Source organism: Coregonus lavaretus (genome assembly GCF_964263955.1).
Source record: "Coregonus lavaretus genome assembly, chromosome: 22".
NCBI classification, from domain to species: domain Eukaryota; kingdom Metazoa; phylum Chordata; class Actinopteri; order Salmoniformes; family Salmonidae; genus Coregonus; species Coregonus lavaretus.
Genome location: NC_140009.1, coordinates 17690458 through 17709551, shown reverse-complemented (window position 1 = coordinate 17709551; position 19094 = coordinate 17690458). Strand labels below are relative to the sequence as shown.

Below are 19094 nucleotides of genomic sequence, written 5' to 3'. Positions count from 1 at the left end.
AACACACACCTATCATGTGCAGTGGGCAAAATAACAAATAATTTAGTTGCCACCTTTTGCTCTCACTGTCATTATAAAAGGAAGTCTACACAAAGCTATGATGGTGTGGTGTGTATGGGTCTGTGTGTGCTTGTGGGGGGGTGATCATGAAGAGGACCAGTATATCCTATACAGAGTAAACCATGGAGGGGTGGCAGTTTTTTTTAAGAGAGGCGTCAGTGGTGGTGGTGACTGGGGAGGACGTTGGGGGAGGCCAGAGGGGTTCAAGAGAAACCCCTTCCTTCCCCCTTACTTCCGATTCCCCTGCCCCTCTACCACCTTGCACCCCCTTTTGCCCGTTGGACTGTTCAATGGAGTGCATCTCTGGCCACCCCAGTCTGGGTTCTTCCTCCCTCCCTCACATGATGGAGCAGCCCTTGGCCTTGTCCTTGCGGAAGGTGGAGGAGAGGAGGTCAGACTTGCTGGGCAGGAAAAGGAGTCTCTTGGAGAGGCGTCGGGCGGGGCTGGTCTTGGTGGAGGGCTGCAGCTTGCTGATGCAGGCCAGGGCTGTAGTACGGAAGACACTGTGAATGCTCTTCTCTGAGGTGAAGGCCGAACACTCCAAGTAGGCCTCTGCACCTAGCTGCTTGGCCATGGAGGAGCCCTGCAGCAAGAAGGGGAAAGAACAGGAGTGAGACGGAGAGAGCGAGAGACCAAAGAGAGAGAGAGAGAGAGAGAAATATGTAAGACTCACCTGCTCATGTGAGATGGGTGTCTGCTTCTGATTGGACAGCTCCATGAGCGTACACACGTCTGTGCGCAGGTCTGTTTTACAGCCTATCAGAAGGATGCGTGTGCTGGGGCAGAAATCCAAGATCTCTGTCTTCCACTGCAACGAAAAGGACATATGGCTGTCAGGAGGTTGTTATAATGTATCATCACCACAGATGTAACGTGTGCACAGAGAGAATGATCATGATGAATGTGATGATGGCAAACGATGAGGAGGAAGAAGAAATTGACAACAGCAATGATGATCACAAAGACAAGGGCCTTACCTTTTTCAGTGCACCGTCAAATGAGTCTGGTTGGCTGATGTCGAAACAGAGGAGCACAGCGTCTGAGTCGCTGTAGCACAGGGGTCTGACGTTATTGTAGTACGGAGAGCCTGTAGGGTCAAACAAATCTGCTGGGGTCAGTCACAGGGCTTTCAATAGGACAGTAAATCAAATCACATTATTTCTCACATGCTTGTAGACAACCGGTGTAGACCAACAGTGAAATGCTTACTTACGGTTCCATTTCCAACAATGCAGAGTTAAAGATAAGATTAAATAAAATATAGAAATAGTGATACAGGGAATAAATACATAGTGAAAAACAAATAAAAATTATGAGTAAAAATAACATGACTATATACAGGGAGTACCAGTACAGAGTCGATGTGCCGGGGTACAAAGTAATTGGGGTAGCTATATACTGTACATATAGGTAAAGGTGAAAATAGGTAGGGGTAAAGTGACTAGGCAACAGGATAGATAATAGACAGTAGCCTTCCTCTGACACCGCCTGGTATACAGGTCCTGGATGGCAGGGAGCTCGGCTCAATGGGGGGGGCACTCTGTTTCCTGTAGTCCATGATCAGCTCCTTTGTCTTACTAATACATTTACATTTTAGCAGACGCTCTTATCCAGAGCGACTTACAGGAGTAATTAGGGTTAAGTGCCTTGCTTAAGGGCACATCGACAGATCTTTCACCTAGTCGGCTCGGGGATTAGAACCAGCGACCTTTCGGTTACTGGCACAACGCTCTTACCCACAAAGCTACCTGCCGTCCTGAGTGAGAATGTTGTGGAGAGGTTGTTGTCTCTGACCTCCTCCCAATAGGCTGTCTCATCGTCATCGGTGATCAGGCCTACTTCATCTGCAAACTTAATAATGGTGTTAGAGTGGTGCACGGCCACGCAGCAGTGGATGAACCGGGAGGACAGCGTGGCAGATGTGTTGTTGCCTACCCTCACCACCTGTGGGCGGACCGTCAGGAAGTCCTGGATTCAGTTGCAGAGGGAGGTGTTCAGTCCCAGGGACCTTAGCTTAGTGATGAACTTGGAGGGCACTATGGTGTTGAACGCTGAGCTGTAGTCAATGAACAACATTCTCACATAGGTGTTCCTTTTGTCCAAGTGGGAAAGGGCAGTGTGGAGTGCAATAGAGATTGCTTCATCTGTGGATCTGTTGGGGTGGTATGCGAATTGGAGTGGGTCCAGGGTGTCTGGGATGATGGTGTTGATGTGAACCACCTTTCAATGCATTTCATGGCTACAGATGTGAGTGCTACGGATAATTTACACAGGTTACCTTGGTGTTCTTGGGCACAGAGACTATGGTGGTCTGCTTGAAACATGTAGGTATTACAGACTGGGTCAGGGAGAGGTTGAAAATTCCAGTGAAGAAACTTGCCAGCTGGTCAGCGCATGATCTGAGTAAGCGTCCTCGTAATTCGTCTAGCCCTGCGGCCTTGTGAATGTTAACCTGTTTAAAGGTCTTACTCACGTCGGCTACGGAGAGCGTAGTACCAAGCGAATAAGAAACTCCATTAGTTGCAATAAGAATGATTCGTACCAGCACAGGACACCACCCACTCCCCCTGGTAACTACAGCAAAAGCCTTGTCCGACAATGCTTGAATCCAACACTCAACACACAGAGACACTGTTCTTCCTCCCTCACACTCAGATCTACAGTAAATCATTTCACTAAAGCCCCACGCCTTCCCACTTAGTAGAAGAATTATCCAATAAATCACATTAACACACAAACAGACAAACATAAACAAACACACACACACACACATAAAGAGTGAGAGAGAGCCACAGTACACAATTCTATCCCAATCACACCCCTGCGTTTCCTAAAGAGTTTATATTAAACCCTTGCAGAGATCCCACTTGAAATCAGATAGAAGAAACAAAGATCTCTGTATCAGGGGAGACTCATAGATTTTTGTGTTTAGGGTGTGTTTTATGTGATGCAACAGACTGACATGATGCATAACACATACTGTACTGTATGTAAAATGTCATTAACAATGATGCCTAAACTAAAAAGTAAATGCTTCTTATGTTATAAACTGAAGACTATTGCTTAGAAAACCTTAATATGGGTGTGTGTGATGTGTGTGCATGTGTGTGTGCGTCAGTGGCAGTCGGTGCCGTTTAAGATGAGGGAGGACGATAAAGAAAATTTATGAGCATGGCCTTATTTCTATTACAGCATTCATATTCCATTCACCCAGCTCAATGTAGCATTGATTGGTTTAGGCTACTACATGATACTCAAATTTTCGCTATAACCATCAAGAAGTTGCTACAACCTAGCCTATGAATGAAAGTTTACAAAGTAGGTGCACAGGTCGAGAGAAAAATTGGAGTAATCAAGGTGACAGACAGTGACACATTCAATACCGCCTTGCACACTCTTGCCTGCATCTAGATTATCTAGGGTGTAATCATTAGTCCAACAGTTGCAAACGAGAGTTTCTATTGGATAAACTCAGGTATGTTTATCTCCGTTTCGTTCCATTTGCTTCCATTTAAGAAACATTTTTCAACAGAATCGGCAGAATGAATACACCTCTAATCACCCGCAAACACAGTTCACTTTCATAGCAGCCACATACAAACAGCATATTCACTTTGCTCATAGTATAATTCCTTCTCACATCTACTGTCCTCCTCTCACCTTTTCCCTTCGCTTGTGGAATTCATTGCACAACACAATAGCTGTCTGTGAACAGGCGAAAAAACCTTTCAGAGCCAAACCTTCATACCATAACCGCTAACCACTACACACAGCCTACATCGTTGTCACCATATTAGCTAACATACTAGTCAGCATAGCTACTAGAACTAACGCGTTAGTAAACCCGCTACAATCATGCAGTAGTGTACAGCAAGAAGTTTAGCAGTTACACTGCCTGGACCCGGTGGCAATAAATATATAAAGCCAAAAGCTTACCTTGACTTGGAAGACTTCCAGTGTTGAATAGCCATAGCCAGCTAGCTAACATAGCATCCCTCTCTGTTTGAGCCGGGTGTTTGAGTAGGCCAAACTAGCTAGCTGCATTCGTTAGCTGCATTCGTTAGCTTGTGAATTGATTGCCCCCCATCTATCCTCAGAGTTCGTACTGCTTGGTGACCTAAACTGGGATATGCTTAACACCCCGGCCATTCTACAATCTAAACTAGATGCCCTCAATCTCACACAAATTATCAAGGAACCTACCAGGTACAACCCTAAATCCGTAAACTTGGGCACCCTCATAGATATCATCCTGCCTAATTTACCCTCTAAATACACCTCCGCTGTCTTCAACGAGGATCTCAGCGATCACTACCTCATTGCCTGCGTCCGTAATGGGTCCGCGGTCAAACGACCACCCCTCATCACTGTCAAACGCTCCCTAAATCACTTCAGCGAGCAGGCCTTTCTATTTGACCTGGCCCGGGTATCCTGGATGGATATTGACCTCATTCCATCAGTAGAGGATGCCTGGTTGTTCTTTAAAAAGTGCTTTCCTCTCCATCTTAAATAAGCATGGTTCACCCCAGACTTGACTGCTCTTGACCAGCACAAAAACATCCTGTGGCGTACTGCATTACCATCGAACAGCCCCCGCCATATATGCAACTTTTCGGGGAAGTCAGGAACAAATATACACAATCAGTTAGGAAAGCAAAGGCTAGCTTTTTCAAACAGAAATGTGCATCCTGTAGCACTAACTCCAAAAAGTTTTGGGACACTGTAAAGTCCATGGAGAATAAGAGCACCTCCTCCCAGCTGCCCACTGCACTGAGGCTAGGAAACACTCACCACCGATAAATCTACAATAATCGAGAATTTCAATAAGCATTTTGCTACGGCTGGCCATGCTTTCCACCTGGCTACCCCTACCCCAGCCTCCAGCTCTGCACCCTCCGCTGCAACTTTGTCCTCCAAACACGACGAGTTGAGTTTTTACCAAAAAGTTCTATTTTGGTTTCATCTGACCATATGACATTCTCCCAATCCTCTTCTGGATCATCCAAATGCACTCTAGCAAACTTCAGACGGGCCTGGACATGTACTGGCTTAAGCAGGGGGACACGTCTGGCACTGCAGGATTTGAGTCCCTGGCGGCGTAGTGTGTTACTGATGGTAGGCTTTGTTACTTTGGTCCCAGCTCTCTGCAGGTCATTCACTAGGTCCCCCCGTGTGATTCTGGGATTTTTGCTCACCGTTCTTGTGATCATTTTGACCCCACGGGGTGAGATCTTGCGTGGAGCCCCAGATCGAGGGAGATTATCAGTGGTCTTGTATGTCTTCAATTTCCTAATAATTGCTCCCACAGTTGATTTCTTCAAACCAAGCTGCTTACCTATTGCAGATTCAGTCTTCCCAGCCTGGTGCAGGTCTACGATTTTGTTTCTGGTGTCCTTTGACAGCTCTTTGGTCTTGGCCATAGTGGAGTTTGGAGTGTGACTGTTTGAGGTTGTGGACAGGTGTCTTTTATACTGATAACAAGTTCAAACAGGTGCCATTAATACAGGTAACGAGTGGAGGACAGAGGAGCCTCTTAAAGAAGAAGTTACAGGTCTGTGAGAGCCAGAAACCTTGCTTGTTTGTAGGTGACCAAATACTTATTTTCCACCATAATTTGCAAATAAATTCATTAAAAATCCTACAATGTGATTTTCTGGAATTTTTTTCCACAATTTGTCTGTCATAGTTTACGTGTACCTATGATGAAAATTACAGGCCTCTCTCATCTTTTTAAGTGGGAGAACTTGCACAATTGGTGGCTGACTAAATACTTTTTTCCCCCACTGTATATCCATCCTGCACTGCCTTTCGAAAGTATTTGAAAGCCAAGTTAACAAACAGATCACCGACCATTTTGAATCCCACCGTACCTTCTACGCTATGCAATCTGGTTTCCGAGCTGATCATGGGTGCACCTCAGCCACGCTCAAGGTCCTAAATGATATGTGGCATACAGCAGGTCAGCCACCAGGGTGAGACTCGTCGAGGCCTGGTATCAGATGGAGTATACATAACGAGGCGGTGACTCCATCTGCTGGACGTGCCAGGTCTCGACGGGCTCTCCGGACAGGACTAATTGGAGCTGATGAGTAATTAAGGGCGGATTGCTCACCAGCTGTGCAAGGCCCATAAAGCTGCCAGAAGGGCAGCACATGGGAGAGGACTGGGGGAAGTAAGCTAACTTCTGTGTAGTTGGAGACGGTATCCTGGAGAGGGTCTCATGGGGGAGACCCATCCTTTTCTTTTGATTATTTTGTTAATAAACACCCTTGAAACTGAGATAATCATACTCTGTCCGTGTCTGATCTGTGTAAACGTCTTGACCCAACACCCTGATCTGCCACAGATATTATAACCGCGATCGATAAAAGACAGTACTGTGCAGCCGTCTTTATCGACCTGGCCAAGGCTTTCGACTCTGTCAATCACCGCATTCTTATTGGCAGACTAAATAGCCGTGGTTTCTCAAATTACTGCCTCGCCTGGTTCACCAACTACTTCTCAAAGTTCAATGTGTCAAATCGGAGGGCCTGTTGTCTGGACCTCTGGCAGTCTCTATGGGGGTGCCACAGGGTTCAATTCTCGGGCCGACTCTATTCTCTGTTTATATCAATGATGTCGCTCTTGCCGCTGGTGACTCTCAGATCCACCTCTACGCAGACGACACCATTTTGTATACATCTGGCCCTTCATTGGACACTGTGTTAACAAACCTCCAAACAAGCTTCAATGCCATGCAACACTCCTTCCGTAGCCTCCAACTGCTCTTAAACACTAGTAAAACGAAATGCATGCTCTTCAATCGAACGCTGCTTGCACATGCCCGCCCGACTAGAGTCACTACTCTCGGCGGGTCGGACTTAGAATATGTTGTGTTATTGACTGTATGTTTTGTTTATCCCATGTGTAACTCTGTGTTGTTGTTGTTTTTATCGCACTGCTTTGCTTTATCTTGGCCAGGTCGCAGTTGTAAATGAGAACTTGTTCAACTGGCCTACCTGGTTAAATAAAGGTGAAATAAAAATAAAAAGCTAAGTAAGTGAAAGTGAAAAAAATACAACGAATATAGCTAGCTCTCTTGTTCAAAACTGTTCAACTATTGTCTTTCTCTCTGAGTCAACTACTAACCACATTTTATGCACTACAGTGCTAGCTAGCTGTAGCTTATGCTTTCTGTACTAGAAATTCTCTGATCCTTTGATTGGGTGGACAACATGTCAGTTCATGTTGCAAGAGGTCGGATAGGTTGGAGGATGTCCTCCAGAAGTTGTCATAATTACTGTGTAAGTCTATGGAAGGGGGTGAGAACCATGAGCCTCCTAGATTTTATATTTATGTCAATGTACCCAGAGGAGGACGGAAACTAGCTGTACTCCGGCTACACCATGGTGCTACCCCAGAGAGTGCTGTTGAGGCTACTGTAGACCTTCATTGCAAAACAGTGTTTTTTAATTAATTATTTGGTGACGTGAATATATTTAGTATTGTTTTATCTAAAAAGGCTAGCTTTTTAAATGTTTAACTTAAAACATTTCTGAAATTCAGAAATAGGAGGAGGATGGTCCTCCCCTTCCTCCTCTGAGGAGCCTCCACTGGTGTGCGTATGTATGTGTGTGCGTGCATGCTTGTGTGCATGCCTACACACCAAAGCGTAAAAGTATGTTAATGTTAACATAACATTAGTGCTTACGTGACATCACAGCAATATGTGTGGTCCCCTCTGTTGTACAGGAAGGACCCTGTGCTAAAAACAGACGCTGACAGGATGTCCGTCCTCTATTGTGTTCCCTCACTCACCCCACCAACAACAGATCGAATTTCCTCTCCCTGCTTCTTAACCTACTCCAGAAACTCGTTAAACACAAACTTTACCAGGAAATAATGAATTAAGAAAAGCTTCATCATGCAGATGTACAGTGTAACCAACTTATGCTTTTATGGGTAGTGTGAAATGCATTTGCATGATATAGAATTCCTTCCTTCTACTGTAGGTGTGACACTCTCTGCAGATCCGATCCATTATTAAAAGCCTGATAAACATTCTCCTGTGAGGGAGACAATTGTCTGACATTCACAGGGAATGACTGTATAGTGTGTAAAGGCAAGAGATGAGGCAACTGAATGGCAGAGATTGGACTTGTTTTTCCAGTACGAGACAATTACCATATTGGCAGAGGTGCCCAGGGTGATGCAGTGCTGGGGAAACAGAGATGATGATGGCTCTGAACACTGGAGCTGAGACTTTAGTTATAGGACAATCTGAGAAAACCATGATATGGCCATGAAGGACGAGAGCACTGCCAGGACAGGACATCAGAGAGACAGATAGAGACTATAGAGGCACTTTTGATGGAATGATAATGGAAACAGTGGAAAAAATTAAGGTGGAAAGAGCTGAGAAGAGGTTAAAACGAGGTGCAAAAATGTAAATGTGGAGAAGCATCCAGATTGGTCCATTTCTGTTGAAGGTAAACAGACAAAGCGACAAAAATAAATGTTGTGTTTTCTGTTACATAATGCTTTTTGGTCTGAGTACATCATGAGGCTGTGAGGGGAGGTCAGCGATATATTTCACTCCTTTTTATATGTGCCTTCTGCTCTCTGAAACACACACACACACACAAACACTCCCCCGCTCATGCGGAGGCAACCCCCTGGCCAGTGAAACCACCCCTCTGCAGGTCAACTGGCACGACTGAACTCCTTCCAGCCCAATCAGAAAGCCCCAGGCTAGAGGTTCTGTAATGATGGCACCACAACCACAAGGAACTATGTTCTATTGATTCTGTTGATTCTGTTGACATCATTTCAAGATGTAGAAGGGTGCCACCGTGTCAGTAGGTCACCACAACACTGTGTGTGTGTGTGTGTGTGTGTGTGTGTGTGTGTGTGTGTGTGTGTGTGTGTGTGTACGTGTACTATGGGTGTCACATTTGATGTAGAGCCGACAAGTTATTACATTCCTCTAGTAAGGGTGTAGGTGGCGAGAGGGAGAGGGAGATATCTATGTCTCCTTAATATTCTATGCCTTGTAAACATGAATCAACGGGAGAGGAGACAGAAACAGAGAACATGCACACAAATGGTAATTTGCTTTCAAATGTTGTCTCACCTCTGTCTGGGAAAAAGCTCTTCCTCCACTCTAACTTCTCAGAGATCAGTAGCCTACCACAGCACTACCTGTGATAAGCAGCAGGACATTGCTGCTGTATAAGATGATCAACAGATCGCTATCTTAAAGGAAAACAATTACAACAATACAGTATACACTATGATGCTAAATAAGACAGTGAGACAATGGCCAATGGGTCTTTAGGTAGTCTACTAGCCGGCTACCACCCGGTTCCTCAACCCTGCACCTTAGAGGCTGCTGCCCTATGTACATAGACATGGAATCACTGGTCACTTTAATAATGTTTAGATACTGCTTTACTCATCTAATATATCTCATATATACTGTATTCTATTTTACTGTATTTTAGTCAATGCCACTCCGACATTGCTCGTCCTCATATTTATATATTTCTTAATTCCATTCTTTTACTTTTAGATTTGTGTATTGTTGTGAATTGTTAGATATTACTGCACTGTTGAAGCTAGGAACACAAGCATTTCGCTACACCCGCAATAACATCTGCTAAATATGTGTATGTGACCAATAACATTTGATTTGATTTGATTGTTACAGATTGCATCGTTTTCAGAGCGGGTAGGCAAGGAAATGTAAGTCAGGTTTTGCAATACAATTCCTCTGAGAACTTGAATGTAAAGACACATTTAAAATGGAGTGCTTTTGGACTCTCTCTTGTTCAAGAGAAAGGAATTTCAAAGTAGTAGCCTGAGAAGAAGTTGGAGGCACATTTCACACATGACAAACCCCCTCCACTATATAATAATCTAATCTAATAATATGCCATTTAGCAGACGCTTTTATCCAAAGCGACTTACAGTCATGCATGCATAAAAAATTTTTTGTGTATGGGTGGTCCCGGGGATCGAACCCACTACCTTGGCGTTACAAGCGCCGTGCTCTACCAGCTGAGCTACAGAGGACCACATATCTGCAGGTAGAGCACCTTATATAGAGAGACATGACACATTATAACCATTGTTGTAATACATTATAAAGGCTTATACATGCTTAAATACGTTAAGTAAGGCTTTAAGTAAAGTGCTACTGTAAGGGTATGTTGGACGTATGCATGGAGAGTGCAGAGTGTAATGGTCACCTGACGTGTCCCAGAGACTGAGCTCTACGCGCTGGTCCTCCAGCTCCAAACAGGCGGTGTAGTTCTCAAATACTGTTGGAACATATGTCTGTGGATGCAGAAAGGAATGGGTTCATTAGTATTACTACAGGGAATTACACTATGTAAATGTAGGATATAGAAATTAGAATACAGTCAACCTGTGAACTAGTGAACCTTGTAATCATCAGTAGTACATTTACATACAGTGTAAATAGTGTTAGTTTTACATATAAGGATCATCCTAGTTTGTGGCTACTGTGCCACTGCCTACTGTCTGTCTGACCAAATAAGGCATCTGATCATTTTAAAACAAATGCCAACTCCATGATAACAGAGAAAAATGCCAAATCATTTTAAGACCCATGTATTTGAGTATTTTAAGAAATAGGAAATAATTGTTTCCTATCAATTATACACTTAGGATGTTAAGTCTTATCTTGGGATAAAGCATTATGTAAGAATTAAGCAATAAATCATCTGTGTCTTGACACTTGACTTGAGTTCTATCATAAATCTAACACAATTTAGCAATGCAGTTATTAGTGAAAATGAAAGTTAAGGGTATTAGAAAATATAAACTTGACACATTCTCTTTGTCTTTATCATCTAATTATCATCTCTTTATAGCCTATGTATGTAGAATATTCCAGTAGGCCTATGCCTTTAGGTTTTGTGTGTAATCCAATCAAATGTGGCAGGTAGAAATCGCATACCTCAGGATAGGAATCCTTGGCCAGGACTTGCAACATTGCGGTTTTCCCGCATTGAACGTCCCCAACCAACACCAGTTTACATCTCTCCACCAGAGGCTGGGTAAGTCTCCTTTCCTTCATTGTGAATAAGATTTGGTTGATGAATACAATAAATGTATATGTGAAAGAAAAACAACTCCTTTGTAAATCCTCTGTCAGTTATCAGTGCGTTGCGCCGTGATGCTCTCCTCCTGCGATGAAGCTTGCTGCCAGCAGTATGTGCTGAGGTATGACACTGCGGAACTTTTTATTGTCGCGACAGCCAATGAGCGTTCTGCTGATGGTTCGTGTGATATTAGAGAGAGGGGGGAAACATGTCTACAGGTTATTTAATGTTCTATTGTTAAATGTGTGTCATCATACAGTAGGCCTACTGAATGATTACAACAGCACTTTTATAATTATTTATTAGAATGATATTTATGGCTACATTTAATCCTTCAAATATCACAGTAATGTCAGTCAATGCCTACTAGGTCGATCAAATGTGTGTCTCTCTCTCGACCTGTTGGACAGAGAAGCAATGAGTGAGCACGAAATCAGAGTGCAGGTTGTGGCATTATGGTGTTGCATAAGGGACTAATCGAAATGTATGTTGTTTTCTTTGCTTTGGGGAGGGTTGTGTGGTTTTTTATTGGGCACTGGAGGGTAACGCGTTTTTTCCCTGGTTTACATTCACTGTTCTGCTCTTATTTTCCCTATAAACAATGGCTTTACTTACTTTTAATATTACCCTAATAAAGTTTAGAAATGTTTGTGAAGTTTTGGTATTGTGTGGCTATTATTAAGCTTTAGCTACTGCAGGCCTATGATATGAAGGCAGTGCACCCCAGCGCTCCAACTGACTCCTACAGCTGAACTTGAGGTGAGGAAGTTTGTTTCAGGCATACCAGAGTTACTCCTATAATCTAACAATATAATGCTTATCTTTATACAAAATATTCTGATCGAAAATTAACAAATGAGCCTCCCTCTGTACGTCTATATTTGTATAGCAGGCGCAGTAGCCATCTGACATAAATAAGTGCATGTCGGTGTCGTAGCATGCCACGGGCATACCCCTCTCTCTATCTCTCTGGGTTAGGCCTAAAGGCGTTAGCATGCTTCAGTTTGGCTGTGTGCTCGCATGCTCCCTAAAAAGACGTTCGCTTGAAAAGCTGAAAAAAAAGGGGGAAAGCGGCAGGCGATGAGCTGGTAATAGCCATCTACGGCCAGATACGGAAGTGACGACACACCCAAGCAAGGAAGAGACGCATGGGAGAATAAACTAGTGTACACAGAGAGACACTTGACTGGAGGACGGAAGATGGCGGAAACTGAGGTTTTGTTTGAAACTGCTAGTGAGTCGAGTGAAGCTAATAGTACAGAAAGTGAGAAGGAGTGGGTTACCATGGTGAAGAAAAAGGGAAACGAGAAGTAAAGCTATATTGGAAAATAGGAAACCACTAGGTTTTGGATCAATGCTACTTGGGAAATCCGTTTAACATCTCCAGGAAAATCTGGAATGTGTTGGAGGAAGGTGTGGAGTCGGTGAGAGTCACAAGACATGGTCTTATTTAGATTTTTTATGTGTATGCGGAGCAGAAGAAGCGTGTTTTAAGACTCAAAAACATATCGGAGTGGAATGTTTCCTACATGGATTTTTGTAGCAGGGCGCCTATCAAGGGGGTTATTTCTGGGGTGGCGCAAGAAGTAAAGGCAGAGGATATAACTGAAGACATCGATGCAGTGGTTGGTGCACGTCAACTGACCTGTATGGTGGACGGAGAAAATAAATTAACTTCATCCATGCTACTGTTCTTTGATGAAGAGTCTCTCCCTTCTCATATAAAGTTAGGATTCATCAGATACCCTGTAAGAGCTTTTGTGCATAAGCCCCTTCAATGTCATGAATGTAAAAGCTTTGGTAATGTGTCAAGTGTGTGCAGAAGGGAAGAATATTCTATGCCAGATGAAGGGAAATGTTGCAGCTGTGAGGTGAACATGCGCCTGAATTCTTGGAGTGTCCTGCTAGGGTGATGGAGAATGAGGTGGCAAGGGTAAGGAGTGTCCAGCATGTCTCCTATCTGGAGGCGGTGAGAAAATTGGTAGGAAACGAGTGGCGGGGAAGAAGCAATGGTAGTAGAGTCACCACGACCAGTGACGCTTTCTCATCAACCGAGGGATAGTGAAATGCTACATGTTAAAAAGGTGGACTTTGTATTATTTATTGCAATGGTCATAAACTATACCGCACAAGCGAGAAGAAGTCTAAGAAAATTGGAATCATTGTGAATGCCGCTGAACATATTTTGGGTTTTCGCGATTTCACAGCCGAGGCCGTGCAAGAAATCCTGTCGGTGAATAGGCCCCTGAGCTTGTGTAGGGATGTATTTTGGAGTGGACTGTGATTGGAGAAGTGTGATGGGTTTTCTTAGTTGGCGTGTTTTATTTAGTATGATGTCTTTCCCCCTTTCCCAAAATGTTTTTTTTGTTTGTTTATTATTCAATACCCCGTCCTGCTGGTGGCGATAATGCACCATTAATATTGGATGCCAACTGCCATTAAACCCCATCGAAGAAGAAGAAGACACTTGACTGCCGAGAAATGTAATTTGTGCGAATTGCCCGGGATCTACTAGATTTGATGTACCTAGCAACACATATAATAGGCGAGATACAGAAACAGAGAAGATGCCCGCTACAGATTCACAATGGTGGATGTAGGGGCATACGGCCGAGAGAGCTATGGTGGAGTGTTTCAAGATAGTTATTTTGGGTCCAAACTGCTGCAGAAGACCCTCGATTTATAATAATAATATAATATGCCATTTAGCAGACGCTTTTATCCAAAGCGACTTACAGTCATGTGTGCATACATTTTTACGTATGGGTGGTCCCGGGGATCGAACCCACTACCCTGGCGTTACAAGCGCCATGCTCTACCAGCTGAGCTACAGAGGACCAGCTGTCCTGCCAGGTACCACAACACCAAGTCCTCATGTTTTCCTGGGAGATGCAGCTTTGCCTCTACGTCAGAACCTCATGCGCCCTTATCCAGGTATGTTGATAATAGAATGTTGGAATCAATTTCACTTTGTCTGTTTCTAATTTCCCTTGTTACTGCACACTATAAATGTATGCACCTCTATATCAGAAGTTTCATTTTATCAAGGCTTTTGGAATATGGTATGGTGTTTTTTTTGTTTACCAAATATATATGTGACATATTCTTGGTACCTCTCATTCACCTGTGTCCATCTCAATAAACCTGGAAATACATACATACTTCATTTAGCAGACGCTCTTATCCAGAGCGACTTACAGGAGCAATTAGGGTTAAGTGCCTTGCTCAAGGGCACAGACAGATTTTTCACCTAGTCGGCTCGGGGATTAGAACCAGCAACCTTTCGGTTACTGGCACAACGCTCTTAACCACTAAGCTACCTGCCACCCATTGAAATACCTTGAAGAAATGCCAACAGAGCTTTTTCAGCACACAAATAAACCTTTATTCTTGCTTCTGAATGTAAACCACAATACAAAAGTGACTGCTGAGAACAGACATGTAAACAACAAAAGGGTCAAATATAAAGTGTCGAGTGTAGATACAAATATTTATGAGCAATATAAATATTTCAGAATAATAGTAAAACAGTGTGTTATGTAGATAACAAAAGTGTCTATGGAATAAAATGTAAGTGTCTAGTGTCTGACTCCTGAGATGTCTGAACAACAGAACAAGATGTTAATGTCACTGTGGTCCCAGTCGTTCGGTCCATGTCCTCTTCTTGAAGTCATGCACAAACTCATGCAGCTGGTGATCGAATTCCTCCCAGAGTTTTGGCGAGAGTTCATCCATGGAATCAGATATAGGTGCCAGGGCCCTGTGGAGAGGAGGAGAAGAGGGGGACATTAGGAGTGTCTGGAGAGCAGTGCATGGTGAGGAGAGGAGGAGAAGAGGGGGACATTAGGAGTGTCTGGAGAGCAGTGCTTGGTGAGGAGAGGAGGAGAAGAGAGGGACATTAGGAGTGTCTGGAGAGCAGTGCATGGTGAGGAGAGGAAGAGAAGAGGGGGACATTAGGAGTGTCTGGAGAGCAGTGCATGGTGAGGAGAGGAGGAGAAGAGGGGGACATTAGGAGTGTCTGGAGAGCAGTGCATGGTGAAGAGAGGAGGAGAAGAGGGGGACATTAGGAGTGTCTGGAGAGCAGTGCATGGTGAAGAGAGGAGGAGAAGAGGGGGACATTAGGAGTGTCTGGAGAGCAGTGCATGGTGAGGAGAGGAGGAGAAGAGGGGGACATTAGGAGTGTCTGGAGAGCAGTGCATGGTGAGGAGAGGAGGAGAAGAGAGGGATATTAGGAGTGTCTGGAGAGCAGTGCATGGTGAAGAGAGGAGGAGAAGAGGGGGACATTAGGAGTGTCTGGAGAGCAGTGCATGGTGAGGAGAGGAGGAGAAGAGGGGGACATTAGGAGTGTCTGGAGAGCAGTGCATGGTGAGGAGAAGAGGGGGACATTAGGAGTGTCTGGAGAGCAGTGCATGGTGAGGAGAGGAGGAGAAGAGGGGGACATTAGGAGTGTCTGGAGAGCAGTGCATGGTGAGGAGAAGAGGGGGACATTAGGAGTGTCTGGAGAGCAGTGCATGGTGAGGAGGAGGAGAAGAGGGGGACATTAGGAGTGTCTGGAGAGCAGTGCATGGTGAGGAGAGGAGGAGAAGAGGGGGACATTAGGAGTGTCTGGAGAGCAGTGCATGGTGAGGAGAAGAGGGGGACATTAGGAGTGTCTGGAGAGCAGTGCATGGTGAGGAGAGGAGTAAAAAGGACAACAGAAGAGAGGAAAGGGGATCAGAGTAAAGTCTGAAATTATCTTTATTTACCTCTGAGACAAACTGGTGGCTCGGTGCATGACGTTCTCAAATCTTGAGATATGTCTTCAATCATTTGCAATGTCTTTGCCAGTGATGTATCAAGGACTGAGTCTGCAGCTCTTTTCTCCCTTCTTCTCACCCCCCTGCTACTACTGCTGCTGCTCTGTGGCATCGCTGAGGAGAAAGCCAGTGGAGTAGGTCTTGGAGGTGGGCCCAGGATAGAGCTTCCCAGGTCCTGAATGGAGATTGTTTCTAAATCTGCACTGCAACTCAGTGCGGAAGACGGGCTGGGGGCCAATCCCCAGTCAGTACTGGGGGCAGAAGTAGTGCTTGGGACCAGTGAACAGGCAGTGCTGGGGCACAGAGAACAAAACCAGGTGCTGTCTCCATTCAATATCGAAAACATTAATGAACATCAAATATCATTAACCGAGACTACAATAGAATATGTAATGTTGCAAACGTTTGAGTAGAGTTGAGTAGGACCTTGCTACCAAACTTTGGTGTTACCAATGTGGGAAGCTTATGATTTTTCTTTCTATGACAATATGATGTTTGATCAAAAGTTGTAAAGATCTTTAGTTTAGTTGGTTGGCTTGCTATCCCTGCACAAGTATACTGCTACGCTAGCTAACCACTAGCCAGCCAAGTAGCTAGCACTAGCTGGCTAGCTATTGTTAGCAAAACATGGCTATTCGTCGACTACAATAGAAAATACAACCACATACCCCATCCTTTGGTGAAGACGGCATGTTGCTTTCAGTCTTCCCATGCTTCACTTGTTGAACAAGCCAGCAGCAACATTTCTGGAGTTGTCTTTCCACCGCCATCTCCACTGCAGCCCTTGTTTCTTTTCTTTGCCTTGACGAACTTGTCTAGAACCCTACCCCGCTTTTTCGAACAAGTGGTTGGGTCGACCCCAGCGTCTCCGCAATCTCCCTCCATGAATTGGCATTTACATGCTGGTCTTTATACACTGCTCAAAAAAATAAAGGGGACACTAAAATAACACATCCTAGATCTGAATGAATGAAATAATCTTATGAAATACTTTTTTCTTTACATAGTTGAATGTGCTGACAACAAAATCACACAAATTATCAATGGAAATCAAATTTACAGTGGGGAAAAAAAGTTTTTAGTCAGGCACCAATTGTGCAAGTTCTCCCAATTAAAAAGATGAGAGAGGCCTGTAATTTTCATCATAGGTACACGTCAACTATGACAGACAAAATGAGGGAAAAAAATCCAGAAAATCACATTGTAGGATTTTTAACGAATTTATTTGCAAATTATGGTGGAAAATAAGTATTTGGTCAACAACAAAAGTTTGTCAATACTTTGTTATATACCCTTTGTTGGCAATGACACAGGTCAAACCTTATCTGTAAGTCTTCACAAGGTTTTCAAACACTGTTGCTGGTATTTTGGCCCATTCCTCCATGCAGATCTCCTCTAGAGCAGTGATGTTTTGGGGCTGTCGCTGGGCAACACGGACTTTCAACTCCCTCCAAAGATTTTCTATGTGGTTGAGATCTGGAGACTGGCTAGGCCACTCCAGGACCTTGAAATGCTTCTTACGAAGCCACTCCTTTGTTGCCCGGGCGGTGTGTTTGGGATCATTGTCATGCTGAAAGACCCAGCCACGTTTCATCTTCAATGCCCTTGCTGATGGAAGGAGGTTTTCACTCAAAATCTCACGATACATGGCCCCATTCATTCTTTCCTTTACACGGATCAGTCGTCCTGGTCCCTTTGCAGAAAAACAGCCCCAAAGCATGATGTTTCCACCCCCATGCTTCACAGTAGGTATGGTGTTCTTTGGATGCAACTCAGCATTCTTTGTCCTCCAAACATGGCGAGTTGAGATTTGACCAAAAAGTTCTATTTTGGTTTCATCTGACCATATGACATTCTCCCAATCCTCTTCTGGATCATCCAAATGCACTCTAGCAAACTTCAGATGGGCCTGGACATGTACTGGCTTAAGCAGGATTTGAGTCCCTGGCGGCGTAGTGTGTTACTGAAGGTAGGCTTTGTTACTTTGGTCCCAGCTCTCTGCAGGTCATTCACTAGGTCCCCCCGTGTGGTTCTGGGATTTTTGCTCACCGTTCTTGTGATCATTTTGACCCCATGGGGTGAGATCTTGCGTGGAGCCCCAGATCGAGGGAGATTATCAGTGGTCTTGTATGTCTTCCATTTCCTAATAATTGCTCCCACAGTTGATTTCTTCAAACCAAGCTGCTTACCTATTGCAGATTCAGTCTTCCCAGCCTGGGGAAGGTCTACAATTTTGTTTCTGGTGTCCTTTGACAGCTCTTTGGTCTTGGCCATAGTGGAGTTTGGAGTGTGACTGTTTGAGGTTGTGGACAGGTGTCTTTTATACTGATAACAAGTTCAAACAGGTGCCATTAATACAGGTAATGAGTGGAGGACAGAGGAGCCTCTTAAAGAAGTTACAGGTCTGTGAGAGCCAGAAATCTTGCTTGTTTGTAGGTGACCAAATACTTATTTTCCACCATAATTTGCAAATAAATTCATAGAAAATCCTACAATGTGATTATCTGGATTTTTTTTCCTCAATTTGTCTGTCATAGTTGACGTGTACCTATGATGAAAATTACAGGCCTCTCTCATCTTTTTAAGTGGGAGAACATGCACAATTGGTGGCTGACTAAATACTTTTTTCCCCCACTGTATCATCCCATGGAGGTCTGGATTTGGAGTCACCCTCAAAATTAAAGTGGAAAACCACACTACAGGCTGATCCAACTTTGATGTAATGTCCTTAAAACAAGTCAAAATGAGGCTCAGTAGTGTGTGTGGCCTCCACGTGCCTGTATGACCTCCCTACAACGCCTGGGCATGCTCCTGATGAGGTGGCGGATGGTCTCCTGAGGGATCTCCTCCCAGACCTGGACTAAAGCATCCGCCAACTCCTGGACAGTCTGTGGTGCAATGTGGCGTTGGTGGATGGAGCGAGACATGATGTCCCAGATGTGCTCAATTGGATTCAGGTCTGGGGAACGGGCGGGCCAGTCCATAGCATCAATGCCTTCCTCTTGCAGGAACTGCTGACACACTCCAGCCACATGAGGTCTAGCATTGTCTTGCATTAGGAGGAACCCAGGGCCAACCGCACCAGCATATGGTCTCACAAGGGGTCTGAGGATCTCATCTCGGTACCTAA

At 44.3% G+C, this 19094-nt stretch overlaps 1 protein-coding gene across 1 annotated transcript; it reads right to left on the bottom strand.

Moving 5' to 3' along the window:
- Positions 1-397: 397 nt before the first annotated feature.
- LOC311150129 (rho-related GTP-binding protein Rho6-like) lies at positions 398-11143 on the bottom strand (the record flags this gene model as incomplete). The annotated part of the gene is made up of 5 exons (XM_084187428.1): positions 398-643; positions 734-868; positions 1038-1147; positions 10290-10377; positions 11024-11143. The coding sequence occupies 5 exons, from the start codon at positions 11141-11143 to the stop codon at positions 398-400; spliced, it is 699 nt and encodes a 232-aa protein (XP_084043554.1).
- Between the last annotated feature and the right edge of the window lie 7951 nt (positions 11144-19094).